The sequence below is a fragment of the Nicotiana sylvestris genome, chromosome 11 (genome assembly GCF_000393655.2).
Source record: "Nicotiana sylvestris chromosome 11, ASM39365v2, whole genome shotgun sequence".
NCBI classification, from domain to species: domain Eukaryota; kingdom Viridiplantae; phylum Streptophyta; class Magnoliopsida; order Solanales; family Solanaceae; genus Nicotiana; species Nicotiana sylvestris.
In genome coordinates this window covers 8,026,333-8,053,370 of record NC_091067.1, presented here as the reverse complement: position 1 = coordinate 8,053,370, position 27,038 = coordinate 8,026,333, and the positions used below count along the sequence as shown (strand labels likewise).

Here is a 27,038-nt window from a genome sequence, read left to right as displayed (position 1 = left end):
TTGGGGGAAAAACATGAGGTCTCGACTGACCTTAGTCGAGTGTTCTCAGTCAGAACATTCGATTAAGGTCCATTCGGCCTCAAAAAGGTCAAAACTGGTTCAAGACTGGGACATTTTTGTTAAAAAATCAGAGGTATTTTTCCTTTCTTTCTTTCGTTTTGTTCATGTATTCTATGTGTATGTTGTTGCCTATTTTATTAATTTGTGTGATTTTTCTACTTTTTTTAGATCAGTTCTGTTTCATCATTAGACCTCTTCATTTTTGTCCAATTCTGTCATTTGTTTGTGTTTGCTGTAATTGTGGTGAGTTATAATGCGTATAATCGATTCAAATAAGTTCGTCGATTAATTGTTTTATTATAAATCCTTGCCTCTGTTAATGCTGATTTAGGCAGCCTGTTTACTATTTTTAGATTGATCGTTAACATTTGTTGTAAGTAATCAGTTACTTAATTCCTGTCGATTAATTCGTTTTGTTTGTTCAATAAGCAGATTAGTCAAATATTGTTATGTGTGTTTGATCCGGGGCCATTAGATCTCAGGGCATTGTCATTGAACTGACAATGAACCTGCCCTCATATTACCTTCATTCATGTGCATATTAATTCAAGTTTCAATTTCAGTTTAAATGATTCTATTAGAATTATTTGTAAATTCAGTTTGTTTGTTTCAACTGAGATTCGACCTCAGTCATTTAGCTGTCAATAAGTGTGTTTATAGCTGTTAGTCAGAGTTAATGTTCACATCTTTGATAGTTGGAACAAGTTACAGAATAAAAGGATGCCAGACAATAATATCAAGAGGTTTGCAGGGTTAGTTTGGGAATTAGCATACCCACTAATTAAACTAGGATCCTATTAGACTAAGTGGAAACATTTCTTAATGGGAATGACACTTTTGCTGATTTTAAGGGGCTGAAAGGGGCACTAATAATCAACACTAGTATAATGGGTTAATTAAGAAATGAAAAGTAGGATACTAAGTGGACAAGGCACTAGCTGAAAGGCTTATTTAAGATAACTGAAAATCTGATTTGAATTTGGAAAAAATCAGACAGAGATTTTAGAAGAAGAGGCAGACTAAAAAAGAGAGAAAACTGGACAGAACTTTTCGAAAAAGAGTGACATTAGACTGTACTTCTTAACCTAAAAGACCATTGTATTTTCAAGAGGGATAAGGCTGAGGTTTATTTCAATAGTATCAGTTTGTTTCGTCTGAGTGTTCAAAGAAGGCAACTATTGTTGCTTTGCATCTATTTCTCTTCTGCTTTGACTGTGGCTGCATTTTGGTATTACTGGGATTCGTTTGGCGTTGCTGTTAATTTTGCCTGAAGCTACTATTGGATATTCTTAAGTTTGCTGTTGGTTTTTCAATCTGCTACTGGTTTATCTGTTATTGGTTTTACTGGTTGTATTGCTGGATACTGCTGAACCTACTATTGCTGTTGCTGTTGTTACTGCTGCTTTCTGCACTGATCCTCCTCTTCTTCTCTTTGCTTTTCAAATACCAGCTACACAAATTGATACACTGGTTCTTGTAGGTTAAAACTTGAAGCATGAATATAAAGAAGTGAAGAGTTGAAGTTTTAAGTTCATTATAGTTGTTTATTTACTTATATACGTATTAGAATACCTTTTTCATTAGAATCATGTAAGTGTTTACTTATGTATAACTGGACATTTTTTTTTTGCAATAGTTTAGTAAGAAACTACCCATGTATGTTTAGTTAAAAAGGATTGATATAGTAACTCTTGCTCTGTTAGCTTCAGTATTATTTGTTAAATTGCATATATCAAGAGCATGTTAGGCCATTTAGATTATTATCAAGCATTCAATAGTTATCTCATTGAATAAATGGCCTATTTCGGAAATTGACAGGAATATGGTTTAATTAGATGCAAGTAGTTGATTTAATGCATATAAATGATTTTTTTTTTAAAAAAAAGAAAATTTAATTAGATTTCCAAGTTCTTACATTACAATAGAACGCCATTTTAAATTTGAAGGAATTTGTTAATAAGATGATACCATTTTTACAAGCTATGAACATGTAGAAACCATTAATTAGCCTTATTGGATTAAGGATGGTCCGGGTCCAATTTTACCTCACATACGTTGGACTTGGGTCCAATAAATGGTAAACAGATCGCCCTTATTGCACCATTTTCAGAATTAACAAACCGTACATGGATCTTAACCAATAACCCGCATGCATGTAAATAAATTAGGTACCCTTTCTTATTTTATTTTAGAGACGGACGGAAATAGAAAAACATAGTTACTATAGGATGATTCTTTTAAAATAAAAATGGAGGTGTGCCTCGCCATAGGAAATCATAAATTGTGGGGCCCTAGGTAAATATTTTTTAAAATTACTTAGACTTCGGGATGAGCCGCTTTTAGCAAAACTCCACGGCCTTACCCAAAATAGTAATACGCTAATTGCTGTAGGCGCGCATTTTAGTAATCTTACCCTCTTAAACTCGGGTGTGCATTTCATGCGACCCAAATCCAAATCCCAAAACATTGAATAAAATGTGTTCCGGATTGCGGGTGCATTTCATGTGACGCAATCCAAAGACATATTTTTATACGATGTTCACATTCTTTTAAAATATAATAATAAAAGCGGTAAAGGGATAAAATTTGCACAGGAACTCATAATTGTATAAAATCAAATAATCAAGCCAAATATAACAGTTGAGCGACCGTGCTAGAACCACGGAACTCGGAAATGCCTAACACCTTCTCCCGGGTTAACAGAATTCCTTATCCGGATTTTTGATTCGCGGACTGTTAAACATAGTCATTTTTTTCCTCGGTTCGGGATTCAATCGGTGACTTGGGACACCATAAATCTCCCAAGTGGCGACTCTGAATAAATAAATAAATCCCGTCTCGATTGTCCTTTAATTGGAAAAAACTCCTTCACCCCTCGCGGGTGTAGTGAAAAAGGAGGTGTGACACCCGTAATAACTGGAAAGTGTTTAGAGTCGCCTCCTACTGTCCTAACCCGAGTCTTAGCTCCAGCATACATGTCTTTAATCACCCTAATATAGTCAACCGGGACCCCTTTATCCTCTAAGCATCTCCATAAGACCTCCCTAGGAACCCTATCGTACGCTTTCTCCAGATCAATAAACACCATGTGGAGATCCTTCTTCCTATCCCTGTACTGTTCCACCATCCTCCTAATAAGGTGGATAGCTTCTGTGGTAGATCGCCCCGGCATGAACCCGAACTGGTTGTCTGAAATAGACACCGTCCTTCGCACTCTCATTTCTACCACTCTCTCCCAAACTTTCATGGTATGACTTAGTAATTTGATGCCCCTATAGTTGTTACAGCTCTGGACATCACCTTTGTTCTTATACAACGGGACCATTGTACTCCACCTCCACTCTTCAGGCATCCTATTAGTCTTGAATATAACACTAAACAATGCAGTAAGCCATTCCAAGCCTGCTCTACCCACACACCTCCACAGTTCAACCGGAATTTCGTCTGGCCCGGTAGCTCTGCCCCTTCTCATCTTACGCATTGCCTCCATGACTTCATCGATCTCAATGTCCCTACAATTACTTACTTCATGGTGACTGTCGGCATTCCTCGATTCCCCAAGTATAATATCCTGATCCCCTTCTTCACTTAGAAGTTTATGAAAGTAGGTCTGCCACCTCCTCTTAATCTGGTCATCTCCCATCAAAACTTTGTCGTCATCATCTTTTATGCACCTCACTTGGTCCAGATCCCGAGTTGTCCTCTCTCTCGCCTTAGCGAGTCGGAATAACTTCTTCTCCCCACCTTTGTTCCTTAGTTCCTCATACAGACGAGCAAAAGCTGTCGTCTTAGCCTCCGTCACTGCCATCTTCGCCTCCTTCCTAGCTACCTTATACCTTTGACTGTTCTCTCTTTTCTCCTCCTCGTCAGTGCTCCCTACTAACCGCAGGTAAGCCGCCTTCTTTGCTTCCACTTTACCTTGGACAACTGCATTCCACCACCAATATCCTTTGTGGCCACCATTGTGGCCCGTAGATATCCCTAACACCTCTCTCGCCGCCTTTCTTATACAGTCCGCCGTCGTCGACCACATTGTGTTTGTGTCCCCACTACTTCTCCAAGCTCCCATTGCCGATAACCTTCCTTCCAACTCCTTAGCTTTATCCTTAGTTAAGGCTCCCCACCTAATCCTGGGGCGTCCTTGTACTGACCTCTTCCTCCTCCTTATCCTAATACAAATGTCAAAAGCCTATGCTGCGTTGAGAGGGTCTCACCTGGGATAACCTTGCAGTCCTCGCACAACCTCCTGTCGCATCTCCTGAGGAGGAGATAGTCAATCTGGGTCTTCGCAACATGATCAAAGAAAGCAATAATTACAAAATACCAAGTAACAATTAATTCATGATGTAAAACAATTTATAATTTTCAGGAAAATTATGCAAACAATTAATTTGACGATGTATAGGCACTCGTCACCCTGCTTATACGTTGTACACATGGAATTCACATAACAAATAATTCAAGGGTTCTATTCCCTCAAGTCAAGATTAACCATGACACTTACCTTACTTTGCAATTTCGATCAATTACTCGACCATAACTTTTCCTTTTGAATTTGTCTCTAAAATCTTCAAATCTATTCACAAACAATTCGAAAGACTCAACACGAATCGTAGGAATTAATTCCAAATGAATTTACTAATTTTTCAGATTAAAATTCGAAATTTAACTCAAAAATTGCCCGTGGGGCCCACGTCTCGGAATCCGACGAAACTCATAAAATCGGACAACCCATTCCAATACAAGTTCAACCGTACAAAAATTATCGAATTTCGACATCGGATTGGCTTTCAAATCTTAAATTTTTGTTTTTTGGAAGATATTACAAAAAACCAAATTTCTTCCATCTAAATCTGAAAATAAATGATGAATATTGACATGGATTTATGAAATATAATCACTTGCGGATAGAGAACACTTACCCAAGTCGAATTCGTGAAAAATCCCTTTGGAATCGCCCAAATCCGAGACTCAAAACTCAAAAATGAGTAAAAATAGCTAACTCTCGTTTTCAAGTATTCTGCCTGGGCAAGTCGCATGTGTCAAATGCGACTCCGTCTCATATTTCCAGGCAAACAAAAGCTGCTACTAGCGTTCAGTCAATCAACCATAACTTTCTGTACAAATGTCCTAATGATGAATGATTTAACTTTATGGAAAATAGAATTAAAAAGCTACAACTTTAATGTTTTGCACATTTTCAGATTCCTTATAGATTTTGAGATATAAGCTTCCAAAGTAACCTCCTCGCATCAGAAATTTCTGGAAAATTTTCAAAACAGCTTTACCGACCTTTATTTAATCGATCATAACTTTCTGTACAAATGTCCAAATGATTAACGGTTTAGCTTTCTGGAAACTAGAATGCAAGGCTACAACTTTAATGTTTTGCCAATTTTCAGATTCCTTATAGATTTTGAAATATAAGCTTCCAAAATAGGCTCCACGATTGCACCATTGTTGTCCAAAACAACAATTGTAGCAGAAAAAAAACAGCAGTTTCTTTTGTCCGAAATCCATTCCGTTAACCTTCCGAAATTCACCCGAGACTCTCGAGACCTTAACCAATTATACCAACATGTTCCAAAATACAATACAAACTTAATTGAGGCTTCAAACCACGTCAAACAACGCCGAAATTACGAATCGCGCATCGAATCGAATTATGAGTTTTCAAATCTTCCAACTTCTATATTTTGCACCGAAACATATCAAATCAATCTGTAATAACTTCAAATTTTGCACACAAGTCATAAATGACATAATGGAGCTGTTCCAATTTTCAAAATCGGATTCCGACCCCGATATCAAAAAGTCAACTCTCGATCAAACTTTCAGAAAATCTTCTATTTTCCAACTTTCGCCAAAATGCCGAATTGTCCTACAGACTTCCAAATTCAAATCCGAACATGCGCCTAAGTCCGAAATCACAATACGAAACTATTGGAATTATCAAAATTCCATTCAAATCCGAGGTTGTTTGCTCAAAATGTTGACCGAAGTAAACTCAGTTGAATTTTAAAGCTCTAATTCACATTTTAATCCATTTTTCACATAAAAACCTTTCTGGAAAATTATACGGACTGCACACGCAAGTCGAGGAATGATTAATAGCATTTTTTAAGGTCTTAAAATATCGAGATGATTATTTAATTTAAAGATGACATTTTGGGTCATCACAACTAGTATGGTTGGTAAGGAATTACTTGTTCACTTCACAAGTTGAAATTTTTGTACAATCTAACACAATTTCTAGACACGAATGCAAGATTCTACAACTTTACGATTTTGACAAATAAACTTAAGAACTGTACATAGTCAAGACAATCAAACAATGGTTCTGATTGCTCTGGCTTTATAATTATTCTTTATTTTCTCCTCTGCTCTTCTTCTTCTTCTTGCTCATCCTCTTTCTCTTCTGCTTTAATTTGCTTCGTCTTCCTTCTCTTCTTGTTTTTATTCCTCTTCCTTTTCTCCTTCCTCATCCCCGCCCTCTTCTTCGGCACTTTTCCTTTTTTTAACAAAAATAACATAATATAACAACATTAAATATTTTGAAGTTATGACAACAATAACACGATATAACGAAAATGAAAAAGTCAATGTCTTTGGGAAGTGTCATAGACATCCCAATTTTAGTTAAATAAACTAAAATTGACAAAGTGACATACATTTATCGAATGGACTTGGTGTCATTTAAAAATTTAGAGTAAGAGTGTATAGCAGTAGAAGGCAACTCAAAGGAACAATTTCTCCAAAAATTCAAAAACTTTCTATACAAAATCAAGTTTTGTAAAAACACAAACAAACACCATATAGTGCATTCCCTCGAGTTTGCGAAGTATTTGCATCAAGTAATGAACCATAGGAATATAGATGCTTTCAAAACAATGAAGATTTTCAAATCAGAAAATCAGTCAGAGGTTCAAAATATCGAATTGAAGAAGAAAAAAACAGGAATTAACTGACAATGACAAGAAGAGCAGACAAGCATATACTGACGAGTAGCACTACAGAAGAAAGCTAATTACTAATGTCAAAGAACATATCGTAAACCAAGTATAGAAATCTCATCGAATTAATCATGCCCCATTTCCATCTTCTTCTCTTTTTTAGTTCTACAAATTAATTAAGTTGGGTTGATCAGTTCTTACATGGCCATCATGTAGTTGACGAACTCCTCATAGCTGATCCGTCCATCACCATCCACGTCAGCTTCACGAATTAACTCATCAACCTCTTCATCTGTAGGTGGTGCCTTGTCTCTGTTTGCCATGAAATGGCGAAGATCAGCTGCAATAATAAATCCATCCTGATCCAGGTCAAATCGGCTGAATATTTCCTTGAACTCAGACGCCTGATCATCTGTAATTCTTTTGGTTTCATTTCTGTTTTATATCAATTGAAACTTGGATGAGCAACCACAACAATTTCTCAAACATTAAGTGCATGAAAAGTCATTCCGAATGAGTGCACTTGTTTTTTGAACGAGAAATTAAAGAAAAGAAGATACACTAAATATTGAAAAAGAAAGGAAGAAACAAAAAATATATATAAACCAATTAAATTAAGAGAAAATTCAAAACCAATAGAAAGTTCTTTAAAGGAAGAAAGATTACATTTTTTTGACATGCTACTTTAAGAAAACTCATAATTTTAAATAGTTTATCAAGAAAATAAAAAAGACTATGTAAAAGGATAAAAGACATACCGAGAGTAAGGAGGAAAAATATAGACGTCCAGGTTGTCACACCCTGTAGTTGCTTCTACTTCTTCCTTAATCTCCAAAGCTGAAACCTTGAGGGAGTTTTGATTACAATGGATCACCTTGATTGATGTAAGCGTTCCAATATCCACAAAACTGTCAGGAATCTTCTCAAGCAATTCAACAGATTTTAGCACTAAACTTTCAAGCATGGGAAATGATGATGATTCTAAGACGTGCCATTCCCTAATATGAACGCCTCGAAATTTTAAGATTTTGAGTACCGGGAACTCCATATCTCTCACGTCCCACTCCTCTTGCTCGAATCTACACCCTTGAAATACCAGTCTTTGAAGGTTGGGTAACCCAGCAATTGTGGAAGTTGCACTTGCTAGTATATTAATTTGGCGGAGGATCAGCTCTTTGAGACTTGAAGGTAAATAATACTTGGTGATATTATACATCGAACCAAACACGAGAGATTGAAGCTGTGTAAGAACATCCAATTTCAGAACGAGAGAGTTAGCTTCACCAAAATTATTAACTTCAGCTTCATCAAAATCATTAACTTCAGCTTCATCTAAATAATTAACAATTATTACGAGGAGAAGCTTTTGAAGATTGGGAAACATCTCAATTAACTCTATATCCTCACGAAATAAACACATGCCTTTAAATGCCCTCAAATTCTCCAACTTAGACGGACCTTCTTCAGAAACTGCAAATATCTCATGAGGTAAGCGTGTTGATACGTCTACATGCTTTAATTTTGTCATCTTCCAAATATGAGGTGTCCCTTCTACTGATATCTCAGTATCCACCAGTAAAGTTTCCAGATCGCACATGTGTGATACCCACTCGAAAAAAAACTTTTCGAAACACATTCCCAGGTATCTCAGGTAAACTAGTGATTGCAATATATCTTCTATATTCGTATAATCCCCTGGAATGCAGTTCTTGATATCCAGCACTCTAAGAAGTCTTAAGTCTCCAACTGATGAGAAATGATAGGAACGAGATAAATACTCTTCAGAAATAGTACCGTGAAAACTAGACTCACTATTCCAAAAATCTCTATAAGCAAGAAAATCATCCGCGTTATTAGTAACAAAGAACGATTTAAGATCTTGTCCAAAAGATGTTCCTTTTTTTGAGCCGCTTGTGAGGAATCTATCTACTTCGTTGTCGAATCTCTGCAAATCATGACGAAGCTTATGGTCGAGGTGAATGCACACTCGATGTTCTTCATCATATGAAGGTTGATATTGGTTATGTGTCCCTATAACTTGCATGAATTTTTCTTCTTTAGCTTTGTTTAAGACAAAGTCACGCACTAGATCATGAATTTGCAAGTACTTCACCTTGCCATCAAAGGTCGTCTTTGAAACCATTAGTAGGCTACTTGAAATTATATCGGTCAAGTAAACTTCAGCTACCTCCTCCAATCCTCTCTCATCACTACATTGAACGAGGCCTTCGGCCATCCAGAGTAACATCAATTTAGATGGGCCAATTTTTTCATCCTCCCTAAATACTCCCATAGTTAGAAGGCAATGTCTCAAATGATCCGGTAAATAGCAGTAACTTAATTGTATTGCCAAGTTGCTCTCACTTTCAACTGCTCCAAGATGAGACTTTAAATTGTTTGCAACTTCACACCACTCCGAGACATTCCTTTCTTTCTTTGCCAGAATTCCACCAACCAAAACAACTGTAAGAGGCAGCCCTTTACAATATTCTGCAATTTGTACCCCAACATCCTTGAATTCAGGAGGGCAAGTTTCCTTTTGAAATGCTTTTTTCTCCAACAATTTCCAGCTTGCTTCCCTGGTTAGGAATCGAGGGGAATAAGGATCGGCACAGTGCTCGACTTCCATTGCCACATGTTCAAGTCGAGTTGTTAACATGATTCTGCTTCCTTGTTTACCGATTGGAAAACATAATCTTAACTCATCCCATGCCTTTACTTCCCATACATCATCCAAAACAATGAGATATCTTTTCCCTATTAAACACTTGCGCAACATATCGGCTATGTCACTCTCCTTATCTCCACTGCACTTAACACCTGTCACTTGCTTATAGATGTCCCTCAACAGCTCTCTCACATCATATGATTGCGAAATGATAACCCATGCTCGAACATCAAAGTGAGAAACAATAGAAGAATCTTTGAATATCTTTTTTGCCAAAGTGGTCTTTCCGAGACCAGGCATGCCAAAAATAGAGACAATATCCCGTTCCCTTATTCCTCTGGTCAGTAGCTTAATTATCTTCTCAGCATCATCCTCAAGCCCCAGCGGTTCCTCTTCAGTTACTTGAGTACTTGGTGTAGCACTCTCATCAATGTTGACATCCTCCATCCTAATTAGCTTGATCTATTTTCGGGTTGAAATGCTTGATGTCAGAGAGCAGTATGCCTAACATGAGTAATAGCAATGACATGGTCAATCTCCAGTGAGCAATATAAAGATCAGGAAAAAAAATGGGTGCTAAATTGCCATTAGGAACTCTTAATTCTCTGACATAGATTCTAAATTGCCTGTAATTACAAACAAAGAACTCATGGATTCTTTTCTTCAAATATTCTTTGTTTCTCAAATTAGCAGTCCAGCTCGTGAAAACCTAATGTAAAATCCCCCTAATGTCGAATTACATCAACACATTCCCATTTTCAGATTCAGATTCCTTTTATAAATTTCCACTTCAATTAAACATTTACAATTATTCTTTTATTTCATTTACTACTAATCCAACTTAGAATTCCCTGTTGTATGACTTATATTTAAAATCCCATATATTTCAAAATAGATGAAATACATAGTAATAATAAATATACAATCAATAACAACAAGTCAACACTGTATAAGTACAAATCCATGTTGTGTTAATTAAATTTTGAAACAAAAAATAGTAAAAAAGAACTCATTGAAGTTTAAAAGCTGCCACCATGGGGTAACGTCAACCTCCAATCTGAGAACAAGGAAATATGATTTCTATTCTTAAGCAAGAAAAACACTGACCTACAACTGTTAAGCAATGAACCTTCCGTCTTTCAGTAGCGAAGAGTTTCTACTCTGTAGTGATGGAAATTTTGTCAATTATTAGACAAAAGGAAAAGGGCTTTCACCTTGAAGAATTATTCTTATTATCTACTGTGAGTCAATGCATGAGGCCTATTAACAACTGGGAATTATTGAGAAATATACATATAATATTGTCCATATTCTGATTTAGGAATTTTTAATTATCAATGCGGGCTAGCTGTATATGTACAGTTCTGAGTTTCTAATTTAGTAATCACAGGAAAGGTATCTTAAAACACTTGATCATAATACATTATTCAATGATATAGCTGGTGAATTCGAGGAAGTCTTTTAATTTGACGTTATTGCCCCTACCATCCAAACTCAAAAGTTTAGAAAGCCACCGGTAATAGAAATAGTGTAACTACTATATTCTTGTTATAAATAGAATTTTATTTATGATGAATGTCTATATTTAGAGAGATTCTAGGGTTCATACTTGGTGGCTAAGTCAGTCTCTCCCTATAAATAGAGGGTTCTATTCTATTGTAATTCATCCCAAAATCAATAAGAGTTCCCTCTCCCTACTTTTCTCTGCAATACTTTTCTTCTTCTTTTATTGTTTCATAACACGTTATCAGCACGAGACTCTAACCTATTGAGTAAAAGCTTTGGGATTGAGCATAATAATTATCAATTGTTCCATAAACTTCCTTCATGATTAAATTCAGGATTTAAGGTAAGTATTTTACTTTTCTCTTTCAAATTCTTGATATTCTATAATTTGATTTTAAATACAAGCAAAGACGATAAATTGTGATTGTAACTCTAATGGAGTTTGAAAGAAATTATAACCACCCAAAATGGTAAAATTTCTATGCCTTGCCATGATCAAATTCATGTATGATTGTTGGCAAAGAATTGAAAACCCGTCCCATTGAATTTACTCCATTCTCATTCCCTTTAGAGAATGTGATAGCAGTATGTGATAAGTCTGAAAGAAGATAAAATTATTACTATGAATGTATCAATGGATGTGGACGTGGCAATAGACGAAATTATAATCGTCATCATTGTGGTAATGAGAACAATAAGGATTCTCAAAATAATCCTTCACTCTATGAAAGTAATATTTGTCATCGATTTGACATGAGATTTTATAAAGCACATATAGATGATTATTGTCCATTCATGATGTGAATGTGACAACATCTAATTTATGAATATATATTCATTCTTGGAAGAATATGAACGTGCTAGTGGTAGTGAATATGCCACACTCACCTCTAGAGGGAGGTTTAAGAGGAAATAAGAAAATAATGTCATTATTATGGCATAAATGGTCATTAATCACATACTTATTGTACGCCAAAATATTTTGGCAATGTAATTATTAAAAGACAACAGTAATGCAAGGAACAGATCTTGCATATAATTTTGACCATAACCATAATGGTATAACTTTCTCTTTAAAAGAGATATTCACCATATGGATGTTGATGAATATGTGGAAGTACCAAATTAATCGAGAGCTCTGGAAGAGCCAATTATTACTATTTTGGAGAAACACAATTGATTACCAATAAGGTATTGTGTTGTAGTAAATCTCAAAGAAACTTATTCAGTTTCCAAAGTACACGCGAAAGCGGTTGATTATATTGAGACTATAAATAAAGGAAAGATTTAATATCTTCTATTACTACAACTTGTAGCGGGATAATATGTATGTGAAAAGCTACCTGCTTTATTCTCCAATTTGTACTATATAAATAAAAGAATGCCATAATAAAGTGGCTGTTTATTGATATAAAAACTCATATCATAATAAACTTGGAGTTTATTGATAATGCACATGTCATGTGTAAATTTGAAGTTTATCAATATTGATAATTTATTCAGTTGGCATAATTGGTTTAGCCATATTAATTTAGGTATCATGTGCAAAAATAAAAGAGAATCTACATGGGTAAATATTAAAGAACTAGAAAGTTCTTTACGAATTCTCTTATATTGTTTGTTCTCATTAATTAATAGGCCAACTAAAACTGGGATTGAATCCCATGAATGCTGGAAATATAAAAGGTGAATATGGACCCATTCACCTGCCATGTATACCACATAAGATGCATCTATGAGATGGTTACATGTGCGATTATTATTAACCCGCAACATGGTATTTTTTGCGAGGTAACTTGCTCAATAATTTGATTTAGATCATAATTTTCAGATTTTTTATTCAAGATAGTTCATCTTGATAAGTTGGTTTACATCAAAGTTGGTTTAGAAAAATAATTTATTGAGTGCCTCCACGTAATAGCTAAACTATTGCTTATGAGAACAAAGTTATCTATATCAGTTTGATATACGTTATATACGAAAGTATATTATTTTCTCCCCTCACAAGTGGTTCAGGGTCAGGAACCAAATAATTCCATCTTATTATTATTGATGTGCGGTGTATATTTTGATTAACACCATGACACACAAAGATGGGCTTTCAAAGTTGAGGAAGCAAGTTAGTTTTTCTAACATGAGGGGGAGACATGATAAACAGTTGAGAAAAAGTTACGTGGAATGAATTATCATTTGTATATCTAGATCCTCGAATACGATAATATGAACTTGAAGTTCATAAAAAGATAATCCATCTGCAATATATTGCAAAGTATGCTAGACGCATTTGTTGACCCAAAGAAAGTAACTATATTCTCATTACAAATGCTCATATTAAGTCCTAGAAGGACAAAGTCTATGGTACGCTTAAAGCGTATAGACAAATCGGTTTCAAATAAACTTCTTGATAAAGAAGATGAGCAAATGATCAAAATGATCATAATAAAGGAGGCAAGTGATCTAGAAGATCACATGACATAACACTTCATAAAATCTCATGAGAGATTCAGGTACCTGAATATATGAATGAAGAGATTTCTATGTTATGTCTTTATGAAAAAAATATTGGAACCGATATAAAATATTTGTCGACGACATCTATCATAGCGCTAAGTATAGATGAGGATCTTAAGTTTATCGAATATAGACACAAAAGTATTAGCCAAATGGAAGAGACACAATTCAAGTAGAATTGATTCCATATGAAAGACACATAATTTTGGACATGTAGTTCAAACACTTGAAAGTATAAACTATAAAGTCAATGATGTATGCAATTACTTTTATCAATCTTATATGTCTAGCATGACATGAAAACTTGATATGCATCTAAAGTCTATTTATATGGCTTATATGACAATCCTTGAAGGATTTTAATCGCTTAAAGCATATACAATTCTTGGTCCTGAAGTACCATATCCTAAGTGCAATTTGTGCACAAAAGTATCTTGCTATAACTATAAGCATGATAATATGATAACAAGAGTCTTTACCCCTATGTGAAGATATTGAAATGACGATTCCAACAAGATCAGACGAAGACAATACATCCATCAGGGATGATGATTTCAAGGTGAAACAAATTCGTTGAAGTTAATATGGCTGATTTGTTTATCAAATCTCTACCAACGATATTTTGAAGATGGTGCACAAGATTGGGATGCGAAGGCTCAGGGATGTGAATTGATGCTCTCATCAGGGGGAGTTAATGCGCGTTATACCCTTTTTTCCTTACAAGGTTTTGTCCCACTGAGAATTTTTTTCTCGCTGGATTTTATTTAGTTAAGGTTTTAACGAGGCACATTATCTGTTGAATAGACATTCAAGGGGGAGTGTTATAAATAGAATTTTATTTATGGTGAATATCTATATTTAGAGAGATTCTAGGGTTCATACTTGGTGGCTAAATCAGCCTCTCCCTATAAATAGAGGGTTCTATTCTATTGTAATTCATCCCAAAATCAATAAGAGTTCCCTCTCCCAATCTTTCTCTGCAATACTCTTCTTCTTCTTTTATTGTTTCATAACAAATCTAGTAATTACACAATATTTGTTTGTTTGTCGTAACGAAATTACAAATGTAATTACATAATTAGATTAAATTTTAAATAAAGTAATTCTCAAAATTTAAAAGTTAATATAATTAATGAATGAGACATATTAATAACTGTGAATTATTGAGAAATATAATATTGTCCATATTCTGACGATGAATTTTAAATTATCAATGCCAGCTAGCTTTATATATATGTACAATCTAGTTTAGAATTTAGTAATCAGAAATGTTTCTTGTGAGGACACATAATTTGTGAGTGGGAGACAACTTAATTATGTAGGAAGACTAAAGTGAGGAAATCTTGATAAAAAAAATAAAGTATGTGTGTGTGGGGGGGGGGGGGTGGTGCAAAACGAAGAAGACGAAGCAGGTTGGGACAAGGAATCAAGCTGCTCGAGAGTTGACATCTTAGCTTTTGTGGCATTTTGATTGTTGTGAACCAGCCCAGGAGTCATTACTCAGTAGTTTAATCTGAGATGATTAATGTCACTATTGCTCATGCAGTCAATTTTGGAACCATTCACATGCTTAAAAATAACCAATGTATTTGACCAGAAAGTATGAGACTTTTTATTAAACTAATTAAATAATAAGATAAAGGGTAAATCCTAGTTAAACATAATAGCTTTTAGATCTGAAGAATATTTATACGGATAATGTGGGAGTGCATTAAAACCGATGTAATACGATGTGTAATAAATGATACTACTATTAATGAGTGGAGAATAATGATAAGCAATAAATATGCTAAATGACAATGAATGTAAATAGAGAAAATAATTTACCTAATGTTGAATGAGGTGGATGATTCTTCTCTCTGACAATGATGTAAGACAAGAATATGAGAGAATATAAGAGGTTTTCTCGGATCTGATGCGAGAAATGTGGAGTAAACACCAAATCGAATCTCTTTATAAAGGTAATGTTTGTATTTTTCTTGAGAGTCAACTTTTCAAGAGAGTTCTTATCATATAGAATATTACATACCTTTTTTTTCTTTCTACCTTTCTATTTATACGAGATATGCCTCCAACCTACCCTAAAGTACAAGTACAGAGAATATCCAATGAAATATTCTCCTAAATATCTTATTACAGAACTAGCCGTTATTTGCAGACTTGAACATTCGACCTCGGCCCTGATTAACAGCTCGCCAGTAAGTTCCTTTAATCTTGTGTACGACCTCGGCTTAATCGCCCCTTAGTAACTTATCCTCTTGCCAGGTTCCTTTAGTTAGTTTCTGACCCATACAGTTAGTCCATCCGCCCACCGAGGTTATTTTTGGACGAGCTTGGTGGGCGGACTTTGCTAGTTGCAATTTGAGAAATTTGGGCCTGTAGGTCGAGTAGTAACATTTTTGCGGTGTAGTGACGACGTGGCGCTTTGAGAGCCACATCCGCACGTTATGTAAGTTCGAAATGACGTCATAACCTCATGCGTCATTATGGCGAATGTTCCCGGTGCCTTGCATCATTTCCCGCACCCCTTTCATTTCGAAATTAATATGGCAAAGCTTTGCATCCTCAATTAGGGTGCCTGTATACTTATTAGAACTCTCCATTTTGGTTTTGTTACATTTCTAAGCATTTGAATCTTCAAGTTTCTTCTTCTTTTCTTTAGAGCTCTTGCATATTTATTTCCCCTTCTTCTAATCTCCCCTCCTGTATCAGCAATTCCTTTCCATATACGTGATAAAGAATGGCTAGTACATCTTCTGACTTTGAGGGAACCTCTGATCCTATTCCATTGACGGTGGTCATGCCCCCTCATGACGAAGGAGAAGCCATCGCTGCAGAAGACAAGGGTTTCCCCACCGTGGATGAAATAATTCCACGCTTAGATAGGGCCAAGTCGGACTTCTCGAAGCGACCCGAAGAAGAACCTGAGCCTGTTAGTTCTGAGATGGATATGACGGCCTTGTTGAACTTAAGGCTAAGTTTTGCATCCCAAACCATATCGACCTCATCCCGGCTGGTGACGATGTGGCACAATTTCATCGCCTTAGATACTGCGCATTATACGCGTATCCATTCGTTGTGGCTTAGTTTCTTCCTCTTCCTTCATTGGCGGAGGACTTCTATCGCTATTATGGCGTCTGCCCGGCCCAGCTCTCCCCGTATATCTATAAACTGTTCCTTATGCTGACAAAGTAAGTAGAGCTGGCCAACTGCGGGATCTCCCTTCGCCATCTGCTACACCTATTCGCCCCAAGTTTTCACAGGGGTACGATGATACACCTCCATCACCATGGGAGCAAGTGATTGGTGGTAAAGATGGAGAATAATACAAATCGTCAGTTTTGGGTTAATTTCTTCTACGTGAGGACGGAGCACGTGGTGGCGAACCCTAACGATTCTCCCGAGGAGTAGAACTTCGCTTGTAAATGTTTTTGCTAACTAATTTTGTTGTCTCATTATCGAGAAGGAACCAGCCGAAAAAGATCCTTCCAAGTTGGTCGCTGACATTCGCGACTGGGTGAGCCAAATTCTACCGCACATGGTGGGATCCGTGAGTGGTCACTGGTCGCATTTTAATAAGAAGTTTGGATGTAAACATTCTCCGACCGGTGAGTCAACTGATTTCGACATTAGTTGTTTCGCCTTTCATATACCGTTTCCTTTTTTACTTCACCCAGTCTTTCTTTGTTGATAGGTAGGAGGGCTCCGAGAAGGACGATGGCTCCTACTCCCGCTTTTCATCAGTTGGGTGCCTCGACCGGACCTCGGCCCGCTGCGATTATAGGCGAGTCCATTCAGATTGTTGTTTCTTCTCGAACACTGGCTCTGCGAAGGCCTAGCCGTCGGGTAGTTTCCCCATCAGTGGAGTCTCTGACTTCTTCAATTTTGCATTTAGTGGATGAGTCATCTCAGGGTGAGGAGGAAGCGGTTCCGCTAAAAAGGCGGAGAATTGTGATTGACGGCGATGTGATAGAGAACAAAGAGCCAACGGGAGGCGACCCCGAGCGGGTCGCGGCCGTACCGGAGAGCGGCATGGCTTTAGACGCAGAGACTGCACCCCTTAAAATGTGGAGATTGCTTCCGTGGAAGGAGGGGGCGATCAAAGGCAGCTGAGGTCATTCCGAGGAGTGATCCGTCAACGTCAGGGCGGGTTGACATTCCTTCCTCCGCTGAGGAGAGGGAGAAAGGAGTGGCTGTAAATGATTATGAATACGGCTCCAACGTCGACCCCGAGGAGGAGAAGATGTTCGATGAGGGGTTTACCAGAGTCGAGGTAAGAACAGATGGATCTTCTCGTTCAATAGTCATCCTTTTGGATGACAACATATTGACTAACACAGAGAGTGTGGTCCTCTCTTTGGTCCCTCTTTGCTCTGGCACCGAGAACAGGACTCTACAGTCATTTAAGGATGCCGATCTGTCATTAAGCATATCTAGAATGGCTCTGAGGGTGTGTTTTCCTTTGTTGTTTTTGTACTTTGAGTCCTTCCCCTTTTTATTTTAACTGACTCTTTTTAGCTCTTCATTTTTTCCCTTAGACTCTCATTTTGGAGATCGAGAGCGCCCTCCTAGAGGATAAATGGAAGATTGTGTTCAAGAAAATGGTTTTAAAGTATCGTAGGTACCGTGAAAAGTACCGTAAGATGCGTGCCCGGTTCAGAACAGACGACAATTTCCAATCCCTTAGATATGAGTTGGGGCAGAAAAATGATGAGCTAGTGAGGGTTATTGGTAGGTGCAGCGAGCTCGAGGGGGCGCTTATTGCTAAGGAGGAAGAGCTCGAGGTGGTCAAGGGGGTTGTGGCTGAGTGTATCGACCTTCAAGCTCAAGTGGCATCCCTGCGAGCCGAGCTTGAGTAGAGTTCAATCAGAGCCAATGGCTTAAGTGATGAGTTGATCGAGAAAGTGGCAGAGTTGGAAAGGCTCAGGGATGCCAGGACGACGGCTTTGGCGAGTATGGCGGCTTGGAGGAGGTCATCCGCATTCTTAGATCTGAACGGGTGAGTGAAGCGGAAACGACCGTGCTCAGGGAGGCACAGCTTGATAAGTGAATTGGTGGGCTCGAGAGAGAGTTTTTGAGCCTTAGTGATCAAGTCGCTGATCTTGAGGCCGAGAAGGTGCAGCTGTTGCCCCAGCCACCCTCTCATACTTCTACTTTTCTTGATGTTTCGCGGCACTTATACGAGATGTGGATCTATGCTGAGGCTTAGCTAGACATTCTCAAGAATTTGATGACGGCGGGGAAGGTTCCTGAGGCCGATTTTGAAGATGCTCATGTCAAGGTGTGTGCGGCTAGGATTGCTTGTAGTTATGACCCAGCTACTCCGGGGGCCGACGACGGTGAGGAGGGGGAAGAATTGGACGATCTTGAGCAGGATGCCTAGTACGAGGATGAATATCCTCAAGGTGATGGCGGAAACGGTGCTGTTGGGCCGAGTGGTGGAGGCGACGACGATGAAATGATCTTAAGGAAATTAAATATACAATACTACTTGAATAATAATTGGCAGTACGAAAAAAGGGAAAGACTCCAAGGGACTGCGACGACCAAGCAGCTCTACCTTGAATCCTTGCGATCACACTCTAACTCTGTCGAGTCTGATATCTCCAATACCTGGTTCTGTACAAAAAAATGTACAGAAATGTAGTATGAGTACACCACAACGGTACGCAGTAAGTATCAAGACTAACCTCAGTAGAGTAGTGACGAGGTACAGTCAAGACACTCAGTAGTCTAATAACCTGTGCAATATAGCATACAAAATAATAGGACACAAATCGTAATAACAACAACAATAATCAACCAATAATATGAGAAGCAGGGACAGCGAGAACACCATAAATATTGCTCAACAAATAATGAATACAAGTACAACCAATTAATCAAGTCCTTCAAATATAAATCTTTTGTCTATAATTCTTTCAACTAATAATCTTTAGGATATAATACCTTCCCCATGAATATGTTTCGAATATACTTCCTTCAAATAGCCATCTTTCAAATATAATTCTTCCAAATAAATATCTTTCGAAGGATCGATACTGGAGTAGCTATGAATCCCTCCGGATCCTAAACTGGTCCAACAGGTGCTAACTGAGCTGGAACCTCCGCTTTTAAATCCACCTGAGGCTCTACAATATGTACTAATGTTCGAGTTCTAGACTGAGATCTGCCTCTACCCCTGCCCCTGGTCATAACTGTCACTGGGGGCTCCATTTCTTGTCATGTTGTAGACGCATTGTGTGTTGTCGAGATTGGCGAGAGAACAAGAATAGAGGAGTTCAATCATCAGTGATAGAATAAATTCGAACGACAGAGTAGAATAGAAGTGAAATTGTTCCTAAAATCCATAGCCTCTACAAGATACGTACAGACGTCTCCGTACCGATCCTTCAAACTCTATTAAGCTTGCTCGTGACTCATGAGACCTATGTAACCTAGTGCTATGATACCAACTTGTCACGACCCAAAATTCCCACCTTTAGAACCGTGATGACGCCTAACATTTTACTTGCTAGGCAAGCCAACGTTAGAATAATATTAACCGTTTTTAACAATTTTAAAATTTAAGTTAATATCAAAGAAACAATGCGGAAGTAAATTCTGATATAACACAATTAATCCATAATACTAGCGATGTCTAAAAGCCATTCCAGAACTGGTGTCACAAGTGTACGAGCTACAACAACAACAACAACAACAACAACCCAGTAAAATCCCATAGGTGGGGGTCTGGGGAGGGTAATGTGTACGCAGACCTTACCCCTACCCCGAAGGGGTAGAGAGACTGTTTCCGAAAGACCCTCGGCTCAAGATAAAAAAGAAAAAAGGAGAGAATATTAGATTCACCACGGAGATCATAGGAAACATAGGAACATAAAATGCAGAAAAGTGCAAAGCAAAAACGATGGCTAGTAAATGGATCATGCGTCAAAAAATAGAAAATAGTAAGACACGACATTGCCCCTAGCTATCTTAGACAAAACCCTACCATACCAGGCTCACAAAGGTACAAAGTAACGCAAGACTCAACTGCCTTCTAGCCTACAACCGTAATACTCGACCTCCACAACTTCCTATCAAGTGTCATGTCCTCGGAAATCTGAAGCCTCGCCATATCCTGCATGCTCACCTCTCCCCAATACTTCTTAGGCCGCCCTCTACCTCTTCTCATGACTTCCACAACCAGCCACTCGCACCTCCTTATTGGAGCATCTGGGCTTCTCCTCTGTACTTGCCTGAACCATCTAAGCCTTGCTTCCCGCATCTTGTCATCAATGGGGGCCACGTACACTTTCTCTCGAATATCATCATTCCTAATCTTCTCCATCCTGGTGTGCCCGCACATCTACCTCAACATCCTCATTTCTGCTACTTTCATCTTTTGGATATGCGAGTTCTTAACAGGCCAACATTCAGCCCCATACAACATGGCCGGTCTAACCACCGTTTTATAGAACTTACCTTTAAGTAGCGTTGGCACTCTCTTGTCACACAAGAATCCAGATGCTAACCTCCACTTCATCCATCCTACCCCAATACGGTGTGTGACATCCTCGTCGATCTCCCCTCCCCCGTGGATAATCGAACCAAGGTACTTGAAGCTGCCTCTACTTGGGATAACCTGTGACTCAAGCCTCACATCTACGTCCACTTCCCCCGGCTCAGCGCTGAACTTACACTCGAGGTATTCCGTCTTCGTTCTACTTAGATTGAAACCCTTAAACTCAAAAGTCTGTCTCCAGACTTCCAATCTCTCGTTAACATCGGCTCATGACTCATCAATCAGAACTATGTCATCGGCGAATAGCATGCACCATGGCACCTCCCCTTGTATATGGTTTGTTATCGCATCCATCACCAGGGCGAATAAGAACGGACTGAGGGCAGAGCCTTGGTGTAACCCCATTATAACCGGAAAATGCTCAGAGTCACCTCTTACTGTCCTAACCCGAGCCTTAGCCCCATCATACATGTCCTTAATTGCCATAATATAAGGAACCGACACATCTTTTGCCTCCAAGCATCTCTAGAGAACTTCTCTAAGAACCTTGTCATACGCTTTCTCTAGGTCAATAAACACCATATGCAGATCATTCTTTCTATTTCTGTATAGTTCCACCAACCTCCTAACAAGGTGTATAGCTTCTATGGTAGAGCGACCCGGCATGAACCCGAACTGGTTGTCGGATACAGACACTATCATCCTCACCCTCGCTTCAACCACCCTCTCCCATACTTTCATGGTATGACTCAATAATTTTATACCCCTATAGTTGTTACAACTCTGGATATCACCTTTGTTCTTATACAATGGAACCTCCGTACTCCACCTCGACTCACCCAACATCCTCTTCGCCTTAAAAATAACATTAAAAAACCCAGTTAACCACTCCACACCTGCTCTCCCTACACACTTCCAAAATTCCACCGGAATCTCGTCTGGACCGGTCGCTCTGTCCCTACTCATCTTATGCATAGCTCCCACGACCTCCTCGACCTCAATAAACCTGTAGAGCCCGAACTCACGATAACTCTCGGAATGCTCCAATTCGCCTAGCACAATATCACGATCCCCTTTTTCATTTAGAAGTTTATGAAAGTAAGTCTTCCATCTCCACTTAATCTGGGCATCCTCCACCAGTACTCTACCATCTTCGTCTTTAATGCATCTCACTTGGTCCAAATCTCGAGCCTTCCTCTCTCTCAACTTGGCCAGCCAGAATAACTTCTTCTTCCCGCCTTTTCCCCCCAGTTACTCGTACATACGACTATAAGCCGCATTCTTAGCCTCCGTGACCACCAATTTAGCTTCCTTCCTAGCTACCTTATATCTCTCCATGCACACTCGCCTCTCCTCCTCACTTATGCTCCCCACTAACTTCAGGTATGCTGCCTTCTTCGCTTCCACTTTACCTTGGACCACTTTATTCCACCACCAGTCTCCTTTGTGCCCACCAAAGACACCAGTCGAAACCCCTAACACCTCTCTTGCAGACTCCCTTATGCAGTCTGCTGTCACTGACCACATAGTGTTCGCGTCCCCACTGCACCTCCAATCTCCCATAGCCGATAACGGGCACTCCAACTCTTGGGCTTTATCCTTAGTCAAGTCTCCCCACCTGATTCTTGGTTTTCTCCGAGCTATCCTTTTCCTTCTCTCTATCCTAATACCAATGTCTAACACCAAGAGTCTATGCTGCGTCGTGAGTGTCTCACTCGAAATCACCTTGTAGTCCTTGCACAACTCGCTGTCACACTTCCTGAGGAGGAGATAGTCAATCTGAGTCATTGCTACCGCATTTTGAAAAGTAACCAAATGCTCTTTCCTCTTCGGAAAGCAAGAGTTCGCAATCACCAACCCAAAAGCGTTAGCAAAGTCCAAGAGCGAGGTACCTCCTCCGTTCCTCTCCCCAAAACCAAAGCCTCCATGCACCTCACCATAGCCACCTGCGGACGCCCCAATATGACCATTGAAATCCCCTCCTATGAATAGCTTCTCAGCAGGCGGAACTTGGCGCACAATCTCATCTAACCCCTCCCAGAAATGTTGTTTAACCTCCTCATCTAGGCCCGCGTAGGCGCTAACGACGTTTTGGGTATACTCTCCAACCACCAACTTAATAACCATCAATCTATCATTCACTCGTCTAACCTCAACCACAAACTCTCTAAGTTCCCTATCCACCAAGATACCCACTCTATTCTTACCTATCTAGGCTCCTGAGTACCAAAGTTTATACCCATCTGCATCCTTCACCCTCAACCCTACCCACCTAGTCTCCTGGACACACGCTATATTGAACCTTCTCTTCTGGAGAATCTTTGCCAACTCTATAGACTTACCCGTCAATGAACATACATTCTATGACCCGATTCTTAACCATAGACACCCTTATTTCTTTTACCTCCCTTGCCTCCCGACCCACCTCGTAACCCATGCCCTGCCTCCTGCCCCACTCCCCACTCCCCCCGAGGCATGACCTCACTCGACCATCCCAGACCACAACCACTACACCTACAGTAAACTACGGTAAAACCACTAACACACACAAGGCAATAAACCATGCTAGACAAAGATAGGCTACGACTATAAGCGCACTAATAGTGTGAAAAAACTAATAGGAACTAAGATTGCAACAATTTATCTAACACAATAAAGGGGAAAAGAAAAACAGGAGGTACCAACTCCCGCAAGTGGAATCTGGGAATTGTCTTGGTATATACAACGATGTTGCGTCCACCTAGCACGTTCGCGTCCAACTTCCACTGCTCCTCGTTGACCCTTGCCGGGGTTGTTCCTTATGTTTGCACACGCACGTCCCGCTCACCGCTAATAGCCAGAGTCCCTAACCTGAAATACGCACAAAACACCACGAATAGAAACAAAGGAGGGGTTGTCACCGCTACTATTGGTGAGGCCCCACCCTTAGCAAAGGAGCGCAAGAAGGTTGTAATAAAACCTTAAATTGATTTTGATTTTTTTTATTAAATTAAATAATAAATAAATAAATAAACCTGTCAAAAGAAGAACCCTAAACAGAACATAATAAAGTCAAAAAAATAAATTAACACAACGTATATAACATATACAAGAATAAGCTTGAGATTCAACTGAGGGAAATGAAGATGACGGATGAGGCTGTTGCAGTGCCGGCGCCGATGGTGATGATGGAGGATTGTAGGATTGTAAGTGAGAATCCGGAGAGCAAGTGAATTTAGGGGGGAGAACAACAACAAGAAGAAAACATGAGAGAGAAAAAGAGTAAAAGAAGACAAAGGTGGGGTAGGGGAGGGGGAGGGGAGGGGAGAGCTTACCTGGTCTGGTGGAGGGGAGAGGGGAGGGAGCTTACCTGGTCTGGTGGTTGCCGCCGGTGAAATGGAAAGAGGCATTAGGAGCAGATAGCAGAGAGATGTTAGGGAGGAGAGAGAGAACCTAGCTAATACAATATACAAATTGTGTGGGCTGTGGGTGTGTTTCATTATTGACGGCTTAGTGGAATTTGTGTACGAGCTACCAGAATAATACAAATAAAGGTCTGAATGAAAATAAAGCTGGTTGAAAGAAATACACAACTATGATAAAATGGAAGGAGACTTCAGAACTACGAATGCCATGCAGCTATACCTCAATTCTCCTCTGAATAGCTGAATCCGAACAAGTCTAATATGCACCCAACTCCAGTATCTGCACAATAAAGTGCAGTGTGTAGTATCAGTACAACCGACCCCATGTACTGGTAAGTATCGAGCCTAACCTCAACGAAGTAGTGACGAGGCTAAGCCGAGTCACTTACAATAACCTTTACACGATAATAATAATAACAATAATAGGAAAACAAGAATAGAATTTAAACAGAGGCACCATTTCAACAGTAGAGGCCAACTCCACAGTCATAACCATTTATTATTTCAAATAATTTTCGTTGCGGCGTGTAATCCGATCCCATAATATATTCATTTTTATTTTCGTTGCGGCGTGCAGCCCGCTCCCATAATATATTCATTTTCATTTTCGTTGCTGTTTAACCAAAAATCTGAGTCTTTGGTCAAAGCTAGAAAGAAATTTGGGTTACTAATAATCAGGAGACAAAATTAAAATATTTTTGAGAATGACGGTAAAGCAGTAAATAGTTTTGTATTTCAGTAAGATCTCAATCGTATTTTGTGTCCTTACAGATGTTGAGTCTTTCCCCTCTCATAGTTGATTCTAGGAGAAGATATAATGCCTTTGTCTTAACGAGGTAATTATGAGCAATAAATGATATTTAAAAGAAACGTTACACAATCATTTCTATTTAATTCAGATTCTCTAACGTATTTGACATTTAATACTGTATTTAAACTCTTTTATGTCATCAGATTCGTATCTTCAACTTCTTCTGATCTTTGATCTTTAAACGACTCGAATAGGTACGAGACTCGTACCTACTTTAGTAACGATCCACACCTATGTTGCTTTCTTTTCCCCCTATCTGTTGTCGCCCGTGCCTCTTGGCTATTTATTGCGTTTTGACCAGTCCACGTGTCATGACACGTCATCTTCAATATTCAGACTCAGTTTTTTCCCAATACAGATAGTCCCCCCACTTTCCATTTATTTATCCATTAAATATTTGGGAAGTGGACCTTCACAAAAAGGGAATTTTTTGCTGTAATCAATGCTATGACAGTACTAATGCCCTAGTTGTCTTTTCTATTTAATGCTCTGCACACGTGTTACCTTCCAATTGGTTTTGTAATTCTGCAGCCTTTTTCCAAGGTTTATTCATCGCTTATATTCACGAAGCGATAGTTGCCTTTATTATAGGCTTTCCATCATTACACTTCTTTGTTTGACGGTTGCTATTATATACATATATATCCTTTTTCCCTTTGTCCTTTTGTTCATAAACCCTTAATAGATCCTTTACTCTTTATTTCTACTCCTTTCTCCTTGAGTTCATTCTTTTCTCTGCAATGGCATCTCCGAATCCTTACCCTAAAAGAATCCCAATTCTTGATAGCTTCCCCAATGCCCCTGTAAGACATAGAAGAGGAAGAGGTGGCAGGCTTCGTAGCCTAGGATCCGTTCGTGGTGGTGCCTCTGGTTCTGTCATGCCTTCTCTAGCTCCGGTACTATTTCTAGAGGTTCTATCACTAAGAAATCTTCCTCTAAAGGTAAAGAACTTCCTGAGCCTCTTCAAGAGCCTTTAGTTGAGGAAATAGTACCCAACGACCTATCTTTTGAGAATGATAGGAAATCTCTTCGTGAGCAAGTTGTCAATTTAGAGAAAGCTGACACTTTCCCTTCTTTAATCACTGAACCTTTGGTTTCTATTGTTCGAAAAGATTGCAACTGGAGAAGTGATTTTCGTAAAGTAATCCCTAATCCAAATCAAAGAATATCTTATTTTAGGATTGGATTTTCTTTTGTTTATACTTACCCCTTCACTTTGCGATTTATTCTTGCTATTGACCCAGTCATACTTGATTTCTGTCGTTTTTTCAAAATTTGTTTGGGACAAATTGGTCCCCTTGTATGGAGAACAGTGGCTTGTTTGAGGTATTTATTTGTTAAAGCCGATGTTGATTTTTCCTTTCCCCACCTTATTCATCTTTACCACCCCAAGTTATTTCGCAATGGAGTTTTTACTCTAACTGTAAGAAGTAAAAGGGTCTTAGTAAGCCCTAAAGATGACAAGGACCGCGGGTGGTACACTCGTTATGTTGCGGTATGCACAGTTGATTTGGTGGGTGAAACAAATATCCCCTTCCCTGAGAAGTGGAACTTTGCGCGTAAGTTTTTTTTTACTTACCGTTCTTACCTCTTAAGAATTTCAACTTCTTTTCTAATTTCA

The 27,038-nt window shown here is 38.8% G+C and overlaps 2 protein-coding genes and 1 pseudogene across 2 annotated transcripts; all 3 read right to left on the bottom strand.

Moving 5' to 3' along the window:
* Window positions 1-6,248: 6,248 nt before the first annotated feature.
* Window positions 6,249-11,060, bottom strand: LOC104229951 (putative late blight resistance protein homolog R1A-10). Its single transcript, XM_009782683.2, has 4 exons — window positions 10,789-11,060; window positions 7,772-10,185; window positions 7,215-7,448; window positions 6,249-6,571 (listed from the first exon to the last, which is right to left on the bottom strand). Exons 2-4 carry the CDS (start codon window positions 10,126-10,128, stop codon window positions 6,517-6,519), a joined length of 2,646 nt encoding a protein of 881 aa, XP_009780985.1. The 5' UTR covers window positions 10,129-10,185; window positions 10,789-11,060; the 3' UTR covers window positions 6,249-6,516.
* A 9,255-nt stretch (window positions 11,061-20,315) lies between these two features.
* LOC138880708 (uncharacterized) lies at window positions 20,316-21,688 on the bottom strand (annotated as a pseudogene).
* A 765-nt stretch (window positions 21,689-22,453) lies between these two features.
* LOC138880707 (uncharacterized) lies at window positions 22,454-23,329 on the bottom strand. Its single transcript, XM_070160881.1, has one exon. The coding sequence runs from the start codon at window positions 23,327-23,329 to the stop codon at window positions 22,454-22,456; it is 876 nt and encodes a 291-aa protein (XP_070016982.1).
* Window positions 23,330-27,038: the final 3,709 nt, after the last annotated feature.

Bases quoted from the DNA above. Each gene is read 5' to 3' on its own strand.
- LOC104229951 (XM_009782683.2), bottom strand. From the start codon at position 10,128: ATGGAGGATGTCAACATTGATGAGAGTGCTACACCAAGTACTCAAGTA. The intron at 7,449-7,771 runs GTATGTCTTTTA...GATATAAAACAG, and splicing joins ATTTTTCCTCCTTACTCTCG to AAATGAAACCAAAAGAATTA. The intron at 6,572-7,214 runs GTAAGAACTGAT...TGTTAAAAAAAG, and splicing joins GTCAACTACATGATGGCCAT to GAAAAGTGCCGAAGAAGAGG.
- LOC138880707 (XM_070160881.1), bottom strand. From the start codon at position 23,329: ATGGTTATTAAGTTGGTGGTTGGAGAGTATACCCAAAACGTCGTTAGC.